Source organism: Lycium barbarum, chromosome 8 (genome assembly GCF_019175385.1).
Source record: "Lycium barbarum isolate Lr01 chromosome 8, ASM1917538v2, whole genome shotgun sequence".
NCBI classification, from domain to species: Eukaryota; Viridiplantae; Streptophyta; class Magnoliopsida; order Solanales; family Solanaceae; genus Lycium; species Lycium barbarum.
In genome coordinates this window covers 108,939,462-108,958,941 of record NC_083344.1, presented here as the reverse complement: position 1 = coordinate 108,958,941, position 19,480 = coordinate 108,939,462, and the positions used below count along the sequence as shown (strand labels likewise).

Below are 19,480 nucleotides of genomic sequence, written 5' to 3'. Positions count from 1 at the left end.
GATTAATGGTTGGTGAACTAGTTGAAATTTATAATTAACGATTTAACGGTGCAGGGTATGAATTACTCAATTTCCTTATCCGAAAAACCTTTAACGCAACAAAGGGTATTTTTGGTATTATGGCAAAAGTCCTTTTTATATCTTACGATTATAAAATGCAACGAAAGGAGCATTATTTATTCATTAAATAAATAAAGTCTTGGAAAACATTTATTTAATGCCAAAAATGGATACGGATGAAATTATCCAGTCACACGGGGGCCCACCTCCCTCCACTCCTCTCAGTCACAATATAACTCTTCCACCGCAACATCAAAATCCCCCAGTGGTGAAAACACCAAATAGATAAAAAAAAAAAAATCATCTGTTAGGGTTTGTACTAGTATGGAGAGTGATCAGGGCCGTAGGATGAAGGGATCAGTGAAGTGGTTCAGTGATCAAAAGGGTTTCGGTTTCGTGACACCTGATGATGGTGGTGAAGATCTGTTTGTTCATCAATCAGGTATTAGATCTGAAGGTTTTCGTAGCTTAGCTGAAGGTGAAGCTGTTGAGTTTGATGTTGAGTCTGGTGATGATGGAAGAACTAAGGCTGTTAATGTTACTGGTCCTGGTGGGGCCCCGGTTAAAGGAACTACACGTGGCAGCAGTGGTGGTGATCGTTATGGGGGTGGTGGGTATGGTGGTGGTGGATATGGAGGTGGAGGTGATCGTTATGGGGGTGGGGGTGGTAGGTATGGTGGAGGGCGTGGTGGGTATGGTGGTGGTGGTGGTGGGTGTTACAAGTGTGGTGAAGAAGGGCATTTTGCTAGGGAGTGTAGCCAGGGTGGTGGGTATGGTAGTGGGGGTGGTGGGTATGGTGGCGGTGGCGGTAGGTATGGTGGTGGGGGTGGGAGATATGATCGCTATGGCGGCGGCGGTGGTGGTGGTGGTGGTTGTTTTAATTGTGGGGAAGAAGGGCATTTTGCACGTGAGTGTCCCAACAGTAGTAATCGTTGAAGATTGAATGTTTTTGATGTTTTTTTTTTTTTTGTTTTTGGGTCTGGTCATTTACATAAGGGATAAACAATTTTAATGTTTTTGAATGATCATTTTGCATATGGTCGGTCACCTTTTTACGTTCGTCAAGTATGATTAGGATATGGTTCCCTCATTTGTTATTTGCCTATTTAGGAGTAATAGTGGTTATGGATTAATGTTTGAGCTTGAATATTTTGGGAATGTGCACTTTTTGTACATGTATACATACATGCTTGGAAGATTGATCAATTATCAAGTGCTAGCTTCTGTTGCACTTCCATTATCATTTTACATATGTTGCTTTTATGCTTTTATATTCACACTTATGTTTTTCCTTATGAGTTTTGTTCTTGATTATAGGGTTATGAATGCCAAGTTGCTTGTATTTAAAATTCTAAACCATGTAAGGATCTTGGTTCTTTGTAAGCTTATGAGATACTGGAGGGAATTTTCACGAGAATGCCCCAACAGCAGCAATTGCTGAAGATTGATAGAGAGTAGAGACAACAGGGTAAATGTGTACATTCACATTTTGTACTCTTTTCTCTATGCTTTCTACATTTTTTGTCTGGTTATTTACACGAGGGATAAACCATTTAATGTTTTTGAATGATCATTGCATATGGTCACGTTTTTGCGTGCGTCAAGTATGATTAGGATATGGTTTCCTTCCTTCTTTTTTTGCTTATTAGGGTTAGTAGTGGTTATGGACTAATGTTTCAGCTTGAATATTTTGGGATGTGTATACATACATGCTTGGGAGATTTATCAATTATCAAGTGCTAGATTTTGTTGCCCTTCCATTTTCATTTTAGAGACAAGAGGGTAGATGTGTATATTCACATTTTGTACTCTTTTCTCTATGCTTTCTAGTACTTCTTTTTTCTGGTCATTTGCGTAAGGGATAAACCATTTTAATGTTTTTGAATGATTATTTGCATATGGTCACATTTTATGTCCGCAAGTATGATTAGGATATGGTTCGGTTCTCGTCTTTCTTATTTTACCTATTAGGATTAGTAGTGGTTATGGGCTAATGTTTCAGCTTGAATATTTTGGGAATGTGCACTTCTTGTACATGTATACTTACATGCTTGGAAGATTGATCAATTATCAAGTGCTAGCTTTGTTTGCCCTTCCATTTTCATTTTACATATGTTACTTTTGTGTTTTCTATGAGGAGATTTATTGTTAATATACGGTTATGAATGCAAAGTAGGCTTGTATTAAGTGTGGGGAAGAAGGGCAGTTTATGAGAAAATGGGGGGAAGTTGACCAGTTTTATGGCAGATGAATCTAAATTTGTCTAGATCAACAGTTGAAATGAATGGCTTAGTTTAGTTTCTTGTAACTTAGTATCATGAGAAGGACGTGTGATTTGTTATTCCCTCTGTTGCTTCTCAAGGTTAAGACTCTGTTGTGTTACACCCTAATATATCTTTCTCTTCGTTCTTATTATTTTATTTTTGTATGGAATGGACTCACGAATTTTATATTTACAAATTACATACTTCGACTAGTTTGGCCAATTAGTGCGAGTATAATGAAGTACTCCATGTTTTATCCGAATTAGTGTCTACACTAATCATGTTTTTTTTTTTTAAACTTTGACTAGGCTTGAGCGCAGCTTAGTTTAGTATTATTAAGTGTTTTATGTTTTATTGGATAGAAGACTCTGTACTAATCATGGTTCGCAACTTAAAAGTGAGGTTCGGTGGAGATGGTCAACAAATTACAGGATAAAATACTTGACCAAAACTGTGAGGGTCCGTTTTGTTGCTTCTTGGTGCTTTAAATTGACTCTTCGTGGTGATCAAGCAACGACAAGGATAGTGCTGTTTTCTTTTTGTGAAGGACTTGAGAAACGTATGCCTCAAATGTGAAAATCTTCACCTTTTTTAATTCAATAATTGGCTAAACAATGCAAGCAAACCCCTGGTATGTGAGAGGAATGGTGTTCTTTTCCTGTAGAATCCTTTAGGGGTTCGTTTGGTGGGATAAGATATAACAATTGGGATAAAATGCGGGTTTATTTTTTCCCCGTTTGATTATGATTTTACTTGTCTTGAGAAAGATGAAGGCTAGCTAGCTAATTTCATGAGATGTCCCGCAATACATGAGATATCTCGTCTTTGATTTCGATAACCAAAGAGTAACTCTTTAGTGCCATCTAAACCTGCAGATGTATATGTCAGCCCGAATTTCCTTGTTGAACTCTTTCTTGTTTGCTATTGGTGTGTTAGGCAGGGAGGAAAATATTTTTCAGAAATATTTTTTCAATTTTTTCGTGTTTGGTTGGCCAAAATTTGATAAAATATTTTTTCCAGAAAAATGACTTTCCTATTGAAAGTAGAGGAGATATGTTCCGTAGATGATATTACACTCCTCCAAACCTTCCACCATACCCATCCCAACCCTAATCCTGCGCATCTTCCAACATATCTCATCCCATCCTCAACCCTTTAGCCGCCGCTTCCACCACCCCACACCCTTTCTTCGCTCTCATTCCTATATTTGTTTGTCTAGATTATATATAAATACTAGATGGCTTATGCCCGTGCTACGCACGGGCCCAACACTTCGTATTATAGTGTATCTATGTATATTTAGTCGTGTTTAAATATATATATATATATATATATATAAACACTATGTTCAAAATACGGTTAATTTAACATTGTAGTTTGTGCTCCGTATTTAAAATTCGATTAATTTAAAAATGTAAAATACTTATTATTTTTTATCAAATTTTGATTTGGATAATTCTAATTCTAATTATTAAATTAATTTTACATGTTTGAAACGAAACAAAGTAGAAATTAACTTTCTATTTAAACGAAGAAATGTTATTTTTTAATTTTTGGTAAATATTCTCGGTTTAACTCATTTTACTTGTCATGTTGTCTTTTGCATGGTTTTTTAAGGAAACGTGAATTACAATTATAATTTAACTAATTTACCTTATTCATTATTTGATCTCCCTTTGATATTAATCTCTTTTCACATTTATTAGACTAACGAAAAAAAATGAAAAAGTAATTAAATTCTATCTTATTTTAATATATAAGTATTTTAAGTATGTTGCTGTACAATAATTTCATTTGCTCCTACTAATGGGTTGATACGCATGTGGCAATGAGTCCATCATTATTGATTTAATTGTTTGATTTTCGAAGATTTTTTTTTTAACATTGTTTATTTTTTTAATATGGGATTCATTTTTTTTTATTAATATTGCTTGATTTTGTTAATATGGGGTCCACTTTTTTTTTCCTGTGAGTTTGGATGTGGTGGGTTCCACTTTTTTTTTAATACTGGTTGGTGTTTAATATGGGGCCCAATTTATTTATTTTAATATTAGTTGTTGTTTAATATATATGGGGCCCACAATTGTTTTGCCTAATTCTGTTAATATGGGGTCCACTTTTTTTTCCCGTGAGTTTGGATGTGGTGGGTTCCACTTTTTTTTTTTTTTTTTTTTTAATACTGGTTGGTGTTTAATATGGGCCAATATTTTTTTTTAACATTATTTATTTTTTTAATATGGGATTCACTTTTCTTTTTAATATTGCTTGATTTTGTTAATATGGAGTCCACTTTTTTTCCCGTGAGTTTGGATGTGGTGTGTTCTACTTTTTTTTTTTTTTTTTTTAATATTGGTTGGTGTTTAATATAGGGCCCACAATTTTTTTTAAATATTAGTTATTGTTTAATATATATGTGGTCCACAACTATTTTTTATGAGCCTGTTTAATATGGGCCCAAAAGTTTTTTTTAACATTGTTTATTTTTTTAATATTACTTAATTTTGTTAATATGGGGTCCACTTTTTTTTTTCCCGTGAGTTTGGATGTGATGAGTTCCACTTTTTTTTTTTTTTTAATACTGGTTGGTGTTTAATATGGGCCCCACAATTTTTTTTTTAACATTGTTTGTTTTTTAAATATGGGATTCACTTTTTTTTTTTTTAATATTGCTTGATTTTGTTAATATGGGTTCCACTTTTCTTTTTTTAATACTGGTTGGTGTTTAATATGGGGCCCATAATTTTTCTTAAAATATTAGTTGTTGTTTAATATATATGAGGTCCACAATTTTTTTTTTTTACAATTTTTTTTTTAATGTGGTGGGTTTCACTTTTTTTTTTTAATACTGGTTGATGTTTAATATGGGCTCACAATTTTTTTTAACATTGTTTTTTTTTAATATTGCTTGATTTTGTTAATATGGGGTCCACTTTTTTTTTCACGTGAGTTTGGATGTGGTGGGTTCCATTTTTTTTTTATAATACTGGTTGTTATTTAATATGGGGTCCATAATTTTTTAAAAATATTAATTGTTATTTAATATATATGGGATTCATAATTTTTTTTTTTAGGTTAATATGGGGCCCAAAAATTTTTATTTTATTTTAATGGGGTCCATCAACGGACGACGAAGAAGGACCCAACTCGTGCTTCTAATAAAGTAGTAATTTTTGATATAATATTTTCGAATAGTTTTCATGAAAATATTTTCTTCACACCAAACGCCCTACGTGTAGGTATCTCTGCATTTTTCCCACTGCACCAATTGGAGGTGGGGAAATACGTGAAGCTATCAAGTAAAAAAATGTCTTCGGATAGAGAAAAATGCGTGAAAAAAAACAATTAAGATGTTTTATTTCCGGCAATGTGCGACAAAAAGAACATGTTTGTGTTGTTGTACTTCATTTAAAAACTATGCATTCGATATATTTGATTATTACCTAAGATAAAAGTGTATTTTGGGAGAAAGTTCAAAAAATTTCAGTTGATATTCATTAAACTATGTAGAATAGAATGCTACATGTAGTTATTTTCAGGATTCTGTTACATGTGAATAGCGAAGAGTAAGCTATGATTGTTAATTATTATGCTGCTTTTTTTATTTTTTAATCAACCGACCATTCTTTATTCCATATTCTTTGTAACCTGATAAATCAAGCTCTCGATACTATGAAAGAAAACAACAAAAAAACTGTACAACTACAGTCATGGTGGATCAAAAGAAATTTCTGCAACTTTCCTTTGTCTAATTCTAAAATAGCCATTTCCAGTCTGTCCAGTTGCATCAATCCTCTAATTTGTCTTGGTAATTTAGAGAAGTTCGTGAAGATGGTTGGGGTTAGCTAACTTGTCTGCAACTTTATCAACATCTCTATAGCAATATTTAACAAACACTCCATGCTCATTCACCATTGCCTTGATTCTGGCCACAATTTGCATAAGTTTTCATGGAGCTGTTGTTTTTTCATTTGCAGCAGAAACCACAAGATTGCAATCAGCTTCTGCTATGATCTTGTTTAAGCCTTTTTCTGCACAATGTTTTGACCCTTGTAGCATTGCTCTTTCTTCTGCCCAGTTACTAGTTCCAGTAATTAATGATCTCATCCAGTTCCCACAGTACACTCTTAAATGAGCAACACGTGTCTCTACTTATTCAATCATTGGTTTAAAATTAACTCTTTTAACTACTATTTGTTTAACTAGAGTTGAAAAAAAACCAAATAATTCCTGCAAATGAACAACAAAGGCAGACCCAGGAAAAACTGCAATAACTCCTCCAAATCAGCAGCAAATCGATGGTGCGTATCGCTGACTCCATTCTCATATTTTCATCGTCAGCACAACTGAGACTGAAAAAGAAAAAAGCACTGCAGCGATAATGGATTGTATCAACTAATTGTCTGCTTTTATATGGGCATGGAGCCATTGTTCTAGCCTAAATCAAGACGAAAAAAACCGACACAATCGAATTTGACTCTCACAAAAAGAAGAAGATGAGTACTAATTTATGATGTTCTATCTGGTTGCAGTCAAATTAAAATACAATTGCACAAGTGAAGTATTTACTACATAACATGATACCGGCTACTTATCTATCATAAACGTTATGATCTAACATAATTGCAAGCTAAAGAAGGAAAAAACAATACTATTCCTATACATAATACATGCAATAGTTACTTGAAGTAGAAAATAAAGAAACAAAATTGTATTTGTTCCTATTTTGCTTCATTATCATTCCTGTATCCACTTGCATTTACTTCAAAAATCATAGAAAAGTAAATGGCTTCTCTTCATATTTTCTTTGTTTTGTACTGATTGCAAATATTTTAGCTCCATTTGGCCATGGATTTTGGGAGCATATTTTGAATGGCCATGGATTTTGGGAGCATATTTTGAAGATTTGTTTTCAAATCTTTGTTTGGCCACAAAAATTTCACTGATTTTAAAATTAAATTTTCAAATCCCAAATTATGCCTCAAACCTGTTTTTGGGCCACGATCTATGCTTTGGCTTTTTCAAAACGTTTAAAAACTATCCCAAAGTTTTATATTTTATAAAAAAGTCTCATCTATTTATGACCCAACTCATTCTATCTATCATAAATTCAATTCATGTTCCTCCATTAAAGCTGTCTCTATCATGTTTCCATAATTAAAGCAGTCTCTTCTATAATGTAAACGAGCTAAGTTGTGCCCAAACAGTAAAAGAAAAAACCCTCCAGAAAATTGCTCTGCCAATTGTAGAAATCCGTTGCAAAGATAAAAATGGATTTTTATATTATAATTTGAATTGTAGTAGCTAATAAGTGTGTTGTTAAAATATCACGTTCTGTATGATTTGGGATTAGCAAGTAGGTATATTTTGTATGGTTGGATATTCTTGATAGTTTTTAGAACTTATGAGTATAAATAATGTTTCATATTTTTCAAAACAAAAAGTGAAATATTTTTTGAAAAACTATGGTCAATCATATTTTCAAAACTTGAAAACTTTCATCAAATCATGTTTTTCAATTTTTTTTTTTTTTTGGAATCTATGCAAACGCTAGCTTAGTTGTGTCTTTGTAAAGATATCTTGGCGATCAACAAAAAATCAGATAATTTATATCTATTTTATCCTTATTATTAATTATTAGGTTGAAAACTTCAAATAATTGTTAGTGCTGCACAACTATTAAAGTGTATTTGATAGATTTCAATTATTTAGATAATTTATAATAATTAGGGGTAAAATTATCATTTTATTTATTGCTCTTAAAGGGTGTATCGAGTCAAGTCAAACATGGACAACTAAAATTGGACGGATGGAGTACGGGGCTAGCTAATTCTAAATGTCAAAAAATTGGATCCCTCAAATTAAAGTTGTTCATTGTTTTTTTGTTACTGAAGATATTTGGGAAGTGCAAAAAGGGTATAATTTGTAATTAAGATCATACTTTTATGATTTAAAACCACGGAATTGAAGTTTATATTTCACTTGCATTGTCTTTTGAAACCCTTAAATAAATGGAGGGAAATGAAACATACCACTGTGTACTATCAGCATTTATTTTCTTGAAGCTCTTAAATTGATCCTTTCATACTAGTAGTTGTAGCAGTACTCTTGTAGTTTATTGTCTTTCGATTTCTACGATTATCTGGTGTTTCTTGTGCTTCGATTATCGTATTCATTTGTGGTAGTTGTTTTATAAAGTATTTTGCCCTGACCTTTTATACTGCTTTGAATTACTTGTCTTTATGCCGAGGGTTTACCAGAAGCAGCCTCTCAACCTCCCAAGGTAGGGGTAAGATGAGCGTACACTCTACTCTCCCAGACCCCACTTTGTGGGATTTCACTGGGTATGATGTTGAAGCTCTTAAACTGATACAAGTAATAGTATTTTCCACTGTGTATAGTCACAATGTATGTGCATTTTCTTTTCAAGCCCGTGCATTTTGTAAATTTTCTTTTGCAATTCGTTTTCCCTAAAACAAAATTCGTGTTTTTTGCCTAATTCATTGTGTTGGAACCTGTTAAACTTTAATTAATATATTGCGGTTTGATTACCAGAACCGAACTGTATTGAATTCTATTAATCCTGCAGCTTGGTGTCCTTGTTGAGTTCAATATGGTTGTAATGTTCTCTGTGAGATTGTCTCGAAATCATTCAGTACTGTTGTTCCTCATAAATCTCACAATACTAAAGTGAAACAGGCTAGCTTTTGATATCATTGGTAACTCTATTAAGTGTGAAATTTTCCATTGCATGTCATGAAATTAAGATGTGGAGGTCTGTAATGGTAATATCAGAACCTCACACAATATACCTAGGATTTATGACCTTGAATAGATTTCATTTGCATCGTTTGCTGTTTTCATAAGAATGATAACCACATACTTCAGACTCTAATCTAAATGGAGCCATTTATTTCTGACCCTTTCCGTTGAGAAGTTCTTCGACACATTTTCTCCAACATAGAGATCAGACATTGTTCTAAGGATAAATAATTCCTCCAAAGGTTTTTACCAAGAAAATGGAAACAACATAGAATGAGATGTGGTTTGTTAAATGTGCTATAAAGTTTCTGATACAAAATTTGAACTGTACTGCTTTTACTACAACATTGTTTATATCTAGGCTAAAACTTCTTGTTGTTATACTAGGCTTTCGGTTATTTATGCTTACCAACCCTTTTAAATGATTTATCCTCTCCATAGGGCCCAATATCTATAGATTGTCTTTTCCTGTCAATTTTCTAGTCCGAATAATGCCAAATAAATTCTGCCTCAAGTTTGTTTCTTAGCAGTTATCACTCAGTCTCTTGTGTTGCTGCTTTATGATTGATTGTTATGGGCTTTGGAACAATTATATTTGCTTGTATCTTGGAAACAGAGAAAACCTTCCAATGCTTGGTTCTTCTTTATTTGATGTTGTTATCCATGACATATAGCCTTCTTTTTTCTTCTTTTTCCTAGAAGATTAATCTGTATCTGGGAAGATTGGCAGTCGACTTGAAGTTGGGTTTGAGCTACAATTAGTATCATGTCCCAGTAAGAATTTCTCATCCTCTTTATTTTCTTATTATGCAGTCATTTGTATGTCAATTCTTTTAATTCCCTTTTGGCGTTTTTGCTTCCTCTTGGTGCCTTTCTTTTTGGTTTTTATTTCTCTACATTTGAACTCTCGTGTATTATGAGTTTATCATGAATTCTTGTTGTATCTTTTGGATGTTCATGGCTAACTGAATAAACAAATACTTTCCAGATATGGTATAGTATCTCTCCAAGTTGAATTTACTTAACATGATTTTAGCCCTATGATTGATTTGCTTGTAAAGTATAACTGAGTATACATTTGAAGTCTTAATATTGATGTTTCATTATTTAGGTATGCTCCAGATGTGTCCAAATATTGGATGGATTTGCCGAGGTATAGCCAAGAGTATATTAATGGTGTTCAATGTTTCTTGGACTTTGCTTACACGGCTGGAGATCCTCAAGGCGAAGAAATTCAATGTCCTTGTGCAAAGTGTTGTAATATCCCTTGGTATCGAAGGAACATAATATATGATCATCTAATATGCTATGGATTCGTTCAAGGTTATACAAGATGGATTAATCATGGGGAATGGAATAACTTTGGTGGTGAATCAGTGACAACAAGTTATCTAAAAATAGACGAAGAAATTAGCAAATTCAAACACCAATATGCTGAGGATGTTGCTTCTTTAAGAAGTGACATACAAAAATTGAAGGAAGAAGTGCTAGAATTACGACATTTTATGAACACATTGGTGCAAAACTGTTAGGTGTGGAATTGGCCAAACAAGTCAATTCTTTTGTTCACATAGTCGTGATGTAAGCGCTTACCTCATAATAGTCGTGATGTAAGCGCTTACCTCATCATAGGAAATTCATTCCTATAAATAGGTAGCTTATGGTTCATTTGTAAGATATCATCAAGATCATTTGCTAAACACATCCCAAAGAGAGAAAAAAAAATCTAAGAGAAATACTCTTAGTGAAAGGCCGAAGTAAGAGAAGGTCTTTGAGAGAATTTTCTGTGGTAAAATTCTTGAGTGTGGGATTGGGGTTGTGAGGTTGAGTGTTGTAAACACTTGTAATATTTCTTCTTTAATAAGATCTGCAGCAGCAATGTGGACGTAGCTCTCACATTGAGGGTGAACCACTATAAATCTGTGTGTGCTATTTATTCTTCGCTTACATCACGGCGTAAGTAGGTTCTGTCTAAGGAGGTTGGTATTTAAGTGGTTCAGCTGTGACCCTCCAATCTTTCCTGGGAACCTGCTTACAAAGGTCGGATTTGGGATTCAAATCCTAACAACTGGTATCAGAGCAACAGGTTGTGTTGTGATTTAGAAACGATGGGAGGCGAAGATGGTACGACGCACGGCATCGGTAAATTCGATGGTACAGATTTTGCGTTCTGGAGAATGCAAATTGAAGATTATTTATATGGCAGAAAGCTTCATGAACCTCTGAGCCTGAAACCAGAGGAGATGAAGCAAGCAGATTGGGATCTCCTCGACAGACAAGTTCTGGGAGTCATTCGACTGACGCTGTCGAAGAACGTTGCTCACAACGTGGTAAAGGAGAAGACCACCGCAGGTATGATGAAGGTATTGTCTGACATGTATGAGAAACCTTCGGCAAATAATAAGGTATTTCTCATGAAGAAATTATTTCATCTAAAAATGATGGAAAATGCTCATGTTGCTGCACACATAAATGAATTCAATACCATTGTAAATCAATTGTCATCGGTAAAAATTGATTTCGATGATGAAGTACAAGCTCTAATTTTGTTGGCATCCCTACCAAATAGTTGGGAGCCAATGAGAGCAGCGGTTAGTAATTCTGTCGGCAGTGACAAACTAAAGTTCAACGATGTTAGGGATCGTATCCTTGCTGAGGAGGTGCGCAGGACAGATTCGGGAGAGGCATCGACGAGTTCTGCTTTTAATGTTGAAAACAGAAGCAGAAATTATGACAGAAACTACAACCGAAATAGGGGCAGATCGAAGTCAAGGAATGGCAGGGGTCAATCCAGACCAGGACGAACACATGAGTGCTGGAACTGTGGAAAACCAGGTCACTTCAAGAAGAACTGCAGGGCGCCAAAGAAGGAGGACAACAAGGGGGCTGGAATCAACGCTGCTACGGAAGACATTGGCGATGCGTTGTTGCTATCGGTTGACAGCCCGATAGACTCTTGGGTGCTTGACTCAGGAGCGTCCTTTCATACCACCCCACATCATGATATAATGACAAACTACGTGGCTGGGAATCTCGGCAAAGTTTATTTAGCCGATGGAGAGCCGCTAGACGTTGTTGGCACGGGAGACATTAATTTGAAGATGTCAAATGGATCCTCGTGGAAGATTACAAAAGTTAGACATGTTCCAAAGCTGATGCGAAACCTGATTTCAGTAGGTCGGCTTGATGATGAGGGATATGATCTCAACTTTGGTAATGGGTCTTGGAAGGTGGCGAAAGGTGCTATGGTAGTTGGCCGAGGAAAGAAGATTGACACTCTCTACATGACGGATAGCTGTCGTGATATTGTTGCTGTGGTTGACAACACAAAGAAGACAGATTTGTGGCATTGTCGGCTTGGGCATATTAGCCAGAAGGGGATGAAGCTGTTGGTGACAAATGGCTTAATTCCGGAGCTGAAGACGGTGGACCTTCATACGTGTGAGAGCTGCATTCTCGAAAAACAAAAGCGAGTAAGCTTCTCAAGTGCAGGCAGAGAGTTGAAGGTCGAAAAGCTGGAATTGGTGCACACAGACGTGTGGGGACCTACCACTGTACCCTCCCTTGGAGGATCACACTACTACGTGACCTTCATTGATGATTCAACCAGGAAGGTATGGGTTTATTTTATGAAAAATAAATCCGATGTGTTTAGTGTATTCAAAAGATGGAAAGCCATGGTCGAGAATGAAACAAACCTCAAGTTGAAGTGTTTGAGGTCCGACAACGGCGGAGAATACACTGATGGTGATTTCAAACGGTACTGTGCCGATAATGGGATCAAGATGATGAAGACTATTCCTGGAACGCCGCAAGAGAATGGAGTAGCCGAAAGAATGAACCGAACGTTGAACGAGCGTGCTCGGAGTATGAGAATACACTCTGGACTGCCCAAGACATTCTGGGCAGATGCAGTCAATACCGCGGCCTTCTTAATTAACCGAGGACCGTCAGTTCCCTTGGATTTCAGAATTCCAGAAGAAGTCTGGAGTGGCAAGAAGGTAAATCTTTCATTTCTGAAAGTGTTCGGTTGCTTATCATATGTTCATAATGATGATACGGCTAGAAGCAAGCTTGATCCAAAATCAAAGAAGTGTTACTTTATTGGCTATGGTGACACCGAGCTTGGGTACCGATTTTGGGATGAACAAAATCGGAAGATCATCCGAAGCAGGAATGTTGTCTTTAACGAAGAGGTACTGTACAAAGACAAGCTGCAAAAGAATTCAGAATGTCAGGACAAGGAATCGGAAATAGTCGATTTGAGGGACTTTCCGGCACCTGAGCCGCAGCCAGGTACAACCGAGGCAGAGGAACAAACAATCCGAGAAGGTGCTGATGAAAGTGCTGATTCTGAAACAAATGAACAGACGCCAATCACAGAGCTGCGTAGATCATCCAGGATCAGGAAGCCGCTTCACAGGTACTCTTCATCCCTCAACTACATTCTACTCACTGATAGAGGGGAGCCGGAATGTTATGAAGAAGCAATGCAAGTCGATGAATCGACTAAGTGGGAGCTGGCAATGAAGGATTTGGGAGCTGCAAAGCAAATCCTTGGGATGAGAATCGACCGAAGCAAGAAGGGCATCAAACTCTCACAAGAAGAATATGTGAGGAAAGTTATCAAAAGGTTTAACATGCATGATGCCAAGCCAGTCAGCACTCCCTTGGCTGGACACTTTCGGTTGTCAAAGGATCAGTCGCCGACAACCGAGGATGAGAAGAAGCAGATGGACAAGATACCTTATGCATCTGCAATCGGTAGTCTTATGTATGCAATGATATGTACAAGGCCAGACATTGCACATGCAGTGGGAGTTGTCAGCCGATTTATGAGCAATCCGGGAAAGCAACACTGGGAGGCTGTGAAGTGGATATTCAGATATCTGAAAGGCAGCTCGAGTTCAGCTCTGTATTTTCGAAAATCAAAAACAGGATTGCAAGGGTATGTTGATGCTGACAATGGTGGTGATATTGATAGCAGAAAGAGCACATCCGGGTATGTTTACACCTTCGGAGGTACTGCAATCTCTTGGGTTTCCAAGTTGCAAAAGATAATAGCTCTCTCTAGGTGTGAGGCTGAGTACGTTGCTGTGACGGAGGCCACAAAGGAAATGATGTGGCTACAATCTTTTCTGCGGGAATTGGATCAGGACCACGAGGGAAGTGTGTTATATTGTGATAGCCAAAGCGCCATTCATTTGGCAAAGAACCCGGTTTACCATGCTCGAACGAAGCACATACAACTCCGGTACCATTTCATTAGATCAGCTTTGGAAGATGGAGCGCTGGTGCTTGAGAAGATCGCAGGGAGTCAGAATCCAGCAGACATGCTGACAAAGGCAGTGACGATAGACAAACTGAAGCTATGCTCAACTTCAGTTGGCCTGCACGAAGTATGAAAGTAGGAAAGAGCTGCTGCATCGATCAAAGTGTGAAGACAAATTAAAATTAGTCTTCAAGTTGGAGATTTGTTAGGTGTGGAATTGGCCAAACAAGTCAATTCTTTTGTTCACATAGTCGTGATGTAAGCGCTTACCTCATCATAGGAAATTCATTCCTATAAATAGGTAGCTTATGGTTCATTTGTAAGATATCATCAAGATCATTTGCTAAACACATCCCAAAGAGAGAAAAAAAAATCTAAGAGAAATACTCTTAGTGAAAGGCCTAAGTAAGAGAAGGTCTTTGAGAGAATTTTCTGTGGTAAAATTCTTGAGTGTGGGATTGGGGTTGTGAGGTTGAGTGTTGTAAACACTTGTAATATTTTTTCTTTAATAAGATCTGCAGCAGCAATGTGGACGTAGCTCTCACATTGAGGGTGAATCACTATAAATTTGTGTGTGCTATTTATTCTTCGCTTACATCACGGCGTAAGTAGGTTCTGTCTAAGGAGGTTGGTATTTAAGTGGTCCAGCTGTGACCCTCCAATCTTTCCTGGGAACCTGCTTACAAAGGTCGGATTTGGGATTCAAATCCTAACAAAAACAACTGTGTATTGGACATTCAGGATGTGGCAGAGTATGCTGGATCTAATCTACCAGCTGATGTAAATAGTGCAGGGGACGTGAGAGACCAAAATCTTTCACATTCATCAGGATCAATTCATGTTCTGAGTCATAAAAAGGTATTTTGCACTATTTAATTTTTCACTCGTCACCTTAATTTTCACCATTGCTAAGCTTTAGCTATGCAAAATTGAGATACAATTGGTGAATCATAATACTTGTATGTTATTGTTGTACAACAGATGTAACTAATGTACCTAGTTACCTACAGAGTGGCCGGACGGAAATGTCCAATGTATTCTCACAATACCTTTGAATTGATAGAGCTTGGAAGACTAATCTGGGTGCGCATCATCTGCGACAGAAAAATTCAACGAAGGACCAAGAAATTGTTACTTATGATGTAAGTTTTCAGCATGCGAAGACTGTTAAATTGTACTTTCACCTCCTTTTTAAGTTGAAATCCCAAAGACTTCTTGTGGTGGACCATGGCAAATTCCAGTGATGTTGTTTATGTACTTGTTAATTTTAAATTCTGTTTCAATGCGTGATTGATTTTACTTGATTGCCCATCCATGTAAGAGTGAGTAGCTATCAAGAGTTTTTCTGGTCTAGAGCATGGCAAATTTCTATATTGGGGATGACAGTTAAGAGTTAATTTCTATATTGCGCAAAATCTCTCTTATCATTTTCTTTTCCCTCACTATCATCATTTATGACACTTATAGCATTATTCCTCAGAATAATCTTCCTCCGGACCATTGATGCTTTTTTTTTTTTAATAAAAAAATAGTGGTGTTCGAGTCAACTTGTATGCACCTTGATTATTGCACCGCGCATTTGCTACTTTCTACTAGCATAGGTATCATGCCTTTTTGTCCACCACGATTTAAACAGATAGGAAGAAATCAACCAGTGTATTTTTTTTTTTCTGCTGGGCCTGAACCTTGGTCTTCCATAGTTTTTTATTTTATTTTCATTGACCACTAGGCCATATCTGTCTCTTGGGTTCCTGATATGTGCTTATTTGGCTGGTAAAGATATGTGCAAAACACAAGTTTTGACTGATACACTGAGAACTCCTCCCCTGGCCGCTGCTTTTCTTCGATGGATAACGTCAACAGCATTAGAGGAAACTACTTCTCAATTCAATATGTTTTGATGTCTACGCTATTCAAAGTTCAATAAGAAATTGTTAAAAGTAATTGAAACTACAAAAGAAGATTAAACTTGTTTGCATTACACACTGTTCTTGCTTGTTCGAAAACCTTAAAATATTATTACTCAAGTGGTAAGAAACATTACATCGTTTCATTTCTATAGATCGAGGAACAGTGAGCAAGGTTGACCTGCAAATACTTAGGTCCATGGTCATTATACAAGAAGTTAACAAAGGCTTGAATCTAACTACATATATACAAGTATCAAATTCATAAGCATGTAGACAATTTCTAACAACTGAGACGGTACTAAAAGCTTTAACAAAACACAAGATATGATGAACAAATATGCAAGTGATAATTCACATATTTTAATAGTTACAGTTTTATAACAGCAAGACACATTTAGGTACCTAAATAAGGACTAGAGAATAACTGAGCTACCTACGGCACAACCACCTCTTCAGCAGCAAGTAGGACGTGTTGCTTTCTGATCAAACCGTGTACATACAAAAAATTCTTGAAAGATGTAATTATACTGCTATTTAGATCTGTAAACATTTGTTCAGCTTCAGAGCTTCCCTTCAATCCTTGCATTTGTAAGACCAATGCATGCATCCACAAAATCTTCATCTATGAAGTCTGATGAAAATATTTGCAATCGATCACCATAACCTCGTGAAATACATTCCATTACGAACAGCCTTGCATATGGATGAATACGGTTAGCCACTGGTTTCACCCACAGGACTGGATTATCTGCCTGTGGTGTCACCGTGTTCTCCACCCTGTAAAAGAATTTTCGGGAATTAACCGGTGGTTGCTCACTCAAATGCTTCATGTTACTTTTGAACTTCTTTTCAGGTAAGTCAGTGTCTATCCAGTCATCTTTTAGGTAACATGCACTCCATAAAGGACTTCCATGCTTTGGCTCAGGTGATTTTCTTGGTTTCCAAACGCATATTACTCGTTTTGGCAATAACTCTGCAATTGTCTTGTTGAAAACATTGTCGTCTTGGTGGATGAGAAACTCCCCTAGCTCATCCTCCAAGTACTTATCAAAATCCGGTGGATCATCATGGCCAAACTCTGTTCGGATTTCCAGAATTATTATCTCTGAATGAGTTTCTGACAGGAACTTCTTGATGTCGTTGATAACAACGTCAACGTTGTAGCAAAGAAGGATGCCATGGCATATACGGCGATCTTCTTGAACACGAATGTCAAGAACGCGGACACCATTTACCAATTGTTGATAAATGGACAAAGATTGGCATTGAGCGAAAGGGCGAGTGATTAATGGGATTCCAATCTGGTCAGTTGCAGAATCATGCGTACCTACAGAGGTGGATGATGCTAGGAAAATAAGAAAACATAATCGAAGAAGAAATGATTTTGAGGCGTGAAATAATAGACTTTCCTTAAAGAAATATTAACCGTATACATATTAGGAAAAATACAGTTCTCTAAAGGATATAACAAAGCCTATGTTTATACTTGCATATTTTTCTTGGCCACTTCATGAAAGAAGACCCAATTTATAGAGTTAGAAATTGACAATTCTGAATAGTCATCTTATTTCATGAACATTCATGTCCATTTAGATTCAAGTTTTGAATAAAACCTTAAAATACTAAGACTTTTAATATTTCAAGCCTCAAACTCATTTCACCTTCTGTTTGGACAATTCCACTTCATACATATTACAAACTTTCTAACAGATGCTACATGATTAATGATTCAATTGAATACAGGACATGGAACATAGAAATATATGTAAAGAATTATTATATTATCAATCGATAAATATAATTCAAAACTGTAATGGATTCAATGATACAAACCTATCAAATTTAAATTCTAAAATCTGCCGTTAGTACCTGGCCAAACAATCTTGTTCACATGGAGTTTCTCAGGGATAAGTGCTGACATCCAATTTTTTCTGTCTTGTACATGATAATCAGAACCAGGAAAGTTGCATCCATTTTTCTCCTTGAGGTCATCCAATATTTTTTTCTGAGTATGGATAGATTTTCTTCTTTCGACTTGATAAGCCAGCACACCACCCATTTTGAGAATAATATCTCAAGAAGAAGAAGAAACAATGGAGCACTTCCTCTTCTTCTGGATTTTCTTTCTTTCTTCCCCGTTTTCGCACAGCGGAAAGGTCAGTTCTTCTGCGTTGTAATATATGCATTGTGCTGTAGATTTCCTTTTCAATTATGACAAATTAAGAGGGACAAATTCACTTCCTTTTAGATATTTCTTGTTCCAACATAATTATTTTAACATATCTCCAAAAGGTTTTTGTGGTTATAGCTTTGTGAGATAGAAATAGACTTTTCTTTTGGCACTTGTTTAGGTGATAATGGGGATCCGCCTTTGCTTGAATTATTGGCCGTATTTGGTAGTCATAATCGCTATTTTATCTATCATGTGGCTATCATCATCCGTATTTTATTTGGTTGGTTTGGTTTAATTTAATTCATCTTTTCACTCTTCTTCAAGATTATAGCGAGCGACTATTTTATATTTGTCCTAACTACTAACCGTTATTCCAGTAATATATCTGGTAATATCCTTCCTATCAACGACAGGATAGATATGATGATAGGAAATGAGAAAAGAAGAGAAACGAGAGGGGGCAATAATACTGAATTTGATTATTGACCCAAAGTGGCAATGTTGATTATTGAGAATTGACCCAAGTTGTACTAAACATATTTGTGGAATATTGCCAGATCAACAAGATTTATAAATTGCAGAAGATATGGCTGATATCTGATTAATAACTAATAATCTCTTATATATGACAACTGCTAGTCCTCATCATAATAATTAATCATCAGATGCACCTTTAATAACAGTTTTAATTTGGCTTAAATATATACTTCCTTAGCCTATTATTATTAGATTATAAAGGGAAAAAGGGTCAAAAATGCCCCTCTACTTTGGAAAAAGGGCTAAAAATATTCTCTTTACAAATTTAGGTAAAACATATCCCTCCCGTCATTAAAGTTTTCAAGTATATACCTGTCTTAACGGAATTTCCTAAAATAACCCGATTTCATTTTTAAACACGCTCCATTTAAACCCAACCCAACTACATAAAAAACTCACATATGACCAACTTGTTTCTGAGTCCTACATCTGGAGCCACTAGGCACAGGAGCGGATCACCCATATGATTTTTTTTGTTTAGTTGGGTCAGGTTTAAATGGAGCGG

General features: G+C 36.0%; 2 protein-coding genes across 2 annotated transcripts; one reads left to right on the top strand and one right to left on the bottom strand.

Moving 5' to 3' along the window:
- The first annotated feature begins 273 nt into the window (after positions 1–273).
- LOC132606624 (glycine-rich protein 2-like) lies at positions 274–1,291 on the top strand. Its single transcript, XM_060320203.1, has one exon. The coding sequence runs from the start codon at positions 385–387 to the stop codon at positions 994–996; it is 612 nt and encodes a 203-aa protein (XP_060176186.1). The 5' UTR covers positions 274–384; the 3' UTR covers positions 997–1,291.
- Positions 1,292–16,590: 15,299 nt separating this feature from the next.
- LOC132606623 (uncharacterized) lies at positions 16,591–18,798 on the bottom strand. The gene is made up of 2 exons (XM_060320202.1): positions 18,135–18,798; positions 16,591–17,592 (listed from the first exon to the last, which is right to left on the bottom strand). The coding sequence occupies exons 1-2, from the start codon at positions 18,322–18,324 to the stop codon at positions 16,826–16,828; spliced, it is 957 nt and encodes a 318-aa protein (XP_060176185.1). The 5' UTR covers positions 18,325–18,798; the 3' UTR covers positions 16,591–16,825.
- Positions 18,799–19,480: the final 682 nt, after the last annotated feature.

What these genes read in the sequence shown, in the direction of transcription:
- LOC132606624 (XM_060320203.1), top strand. Translation starts at nt 385, where the DNA reads ATGGAGAGTGATCAGGGCCGTAGGATGAAGGGATCAGTGAAGTGGTTC.
- LOC132606623 (XM_060320202.1), bottom strand. Translation starts at nt 18,324, where the DNA reads ATGGGTGGTGTGCTGGCTTATCAAGTCGAAAGAAGAAAATCTATCCAT. An exon ending in GAACAAGATTGTTTGGCCAG is followed by an intron (nt 17,593 to 18,134) that starts GTACTAACGGCA and finishes CCACCTCTGTAG; the next exon opens with GTACGCATGATTCTGCAACT.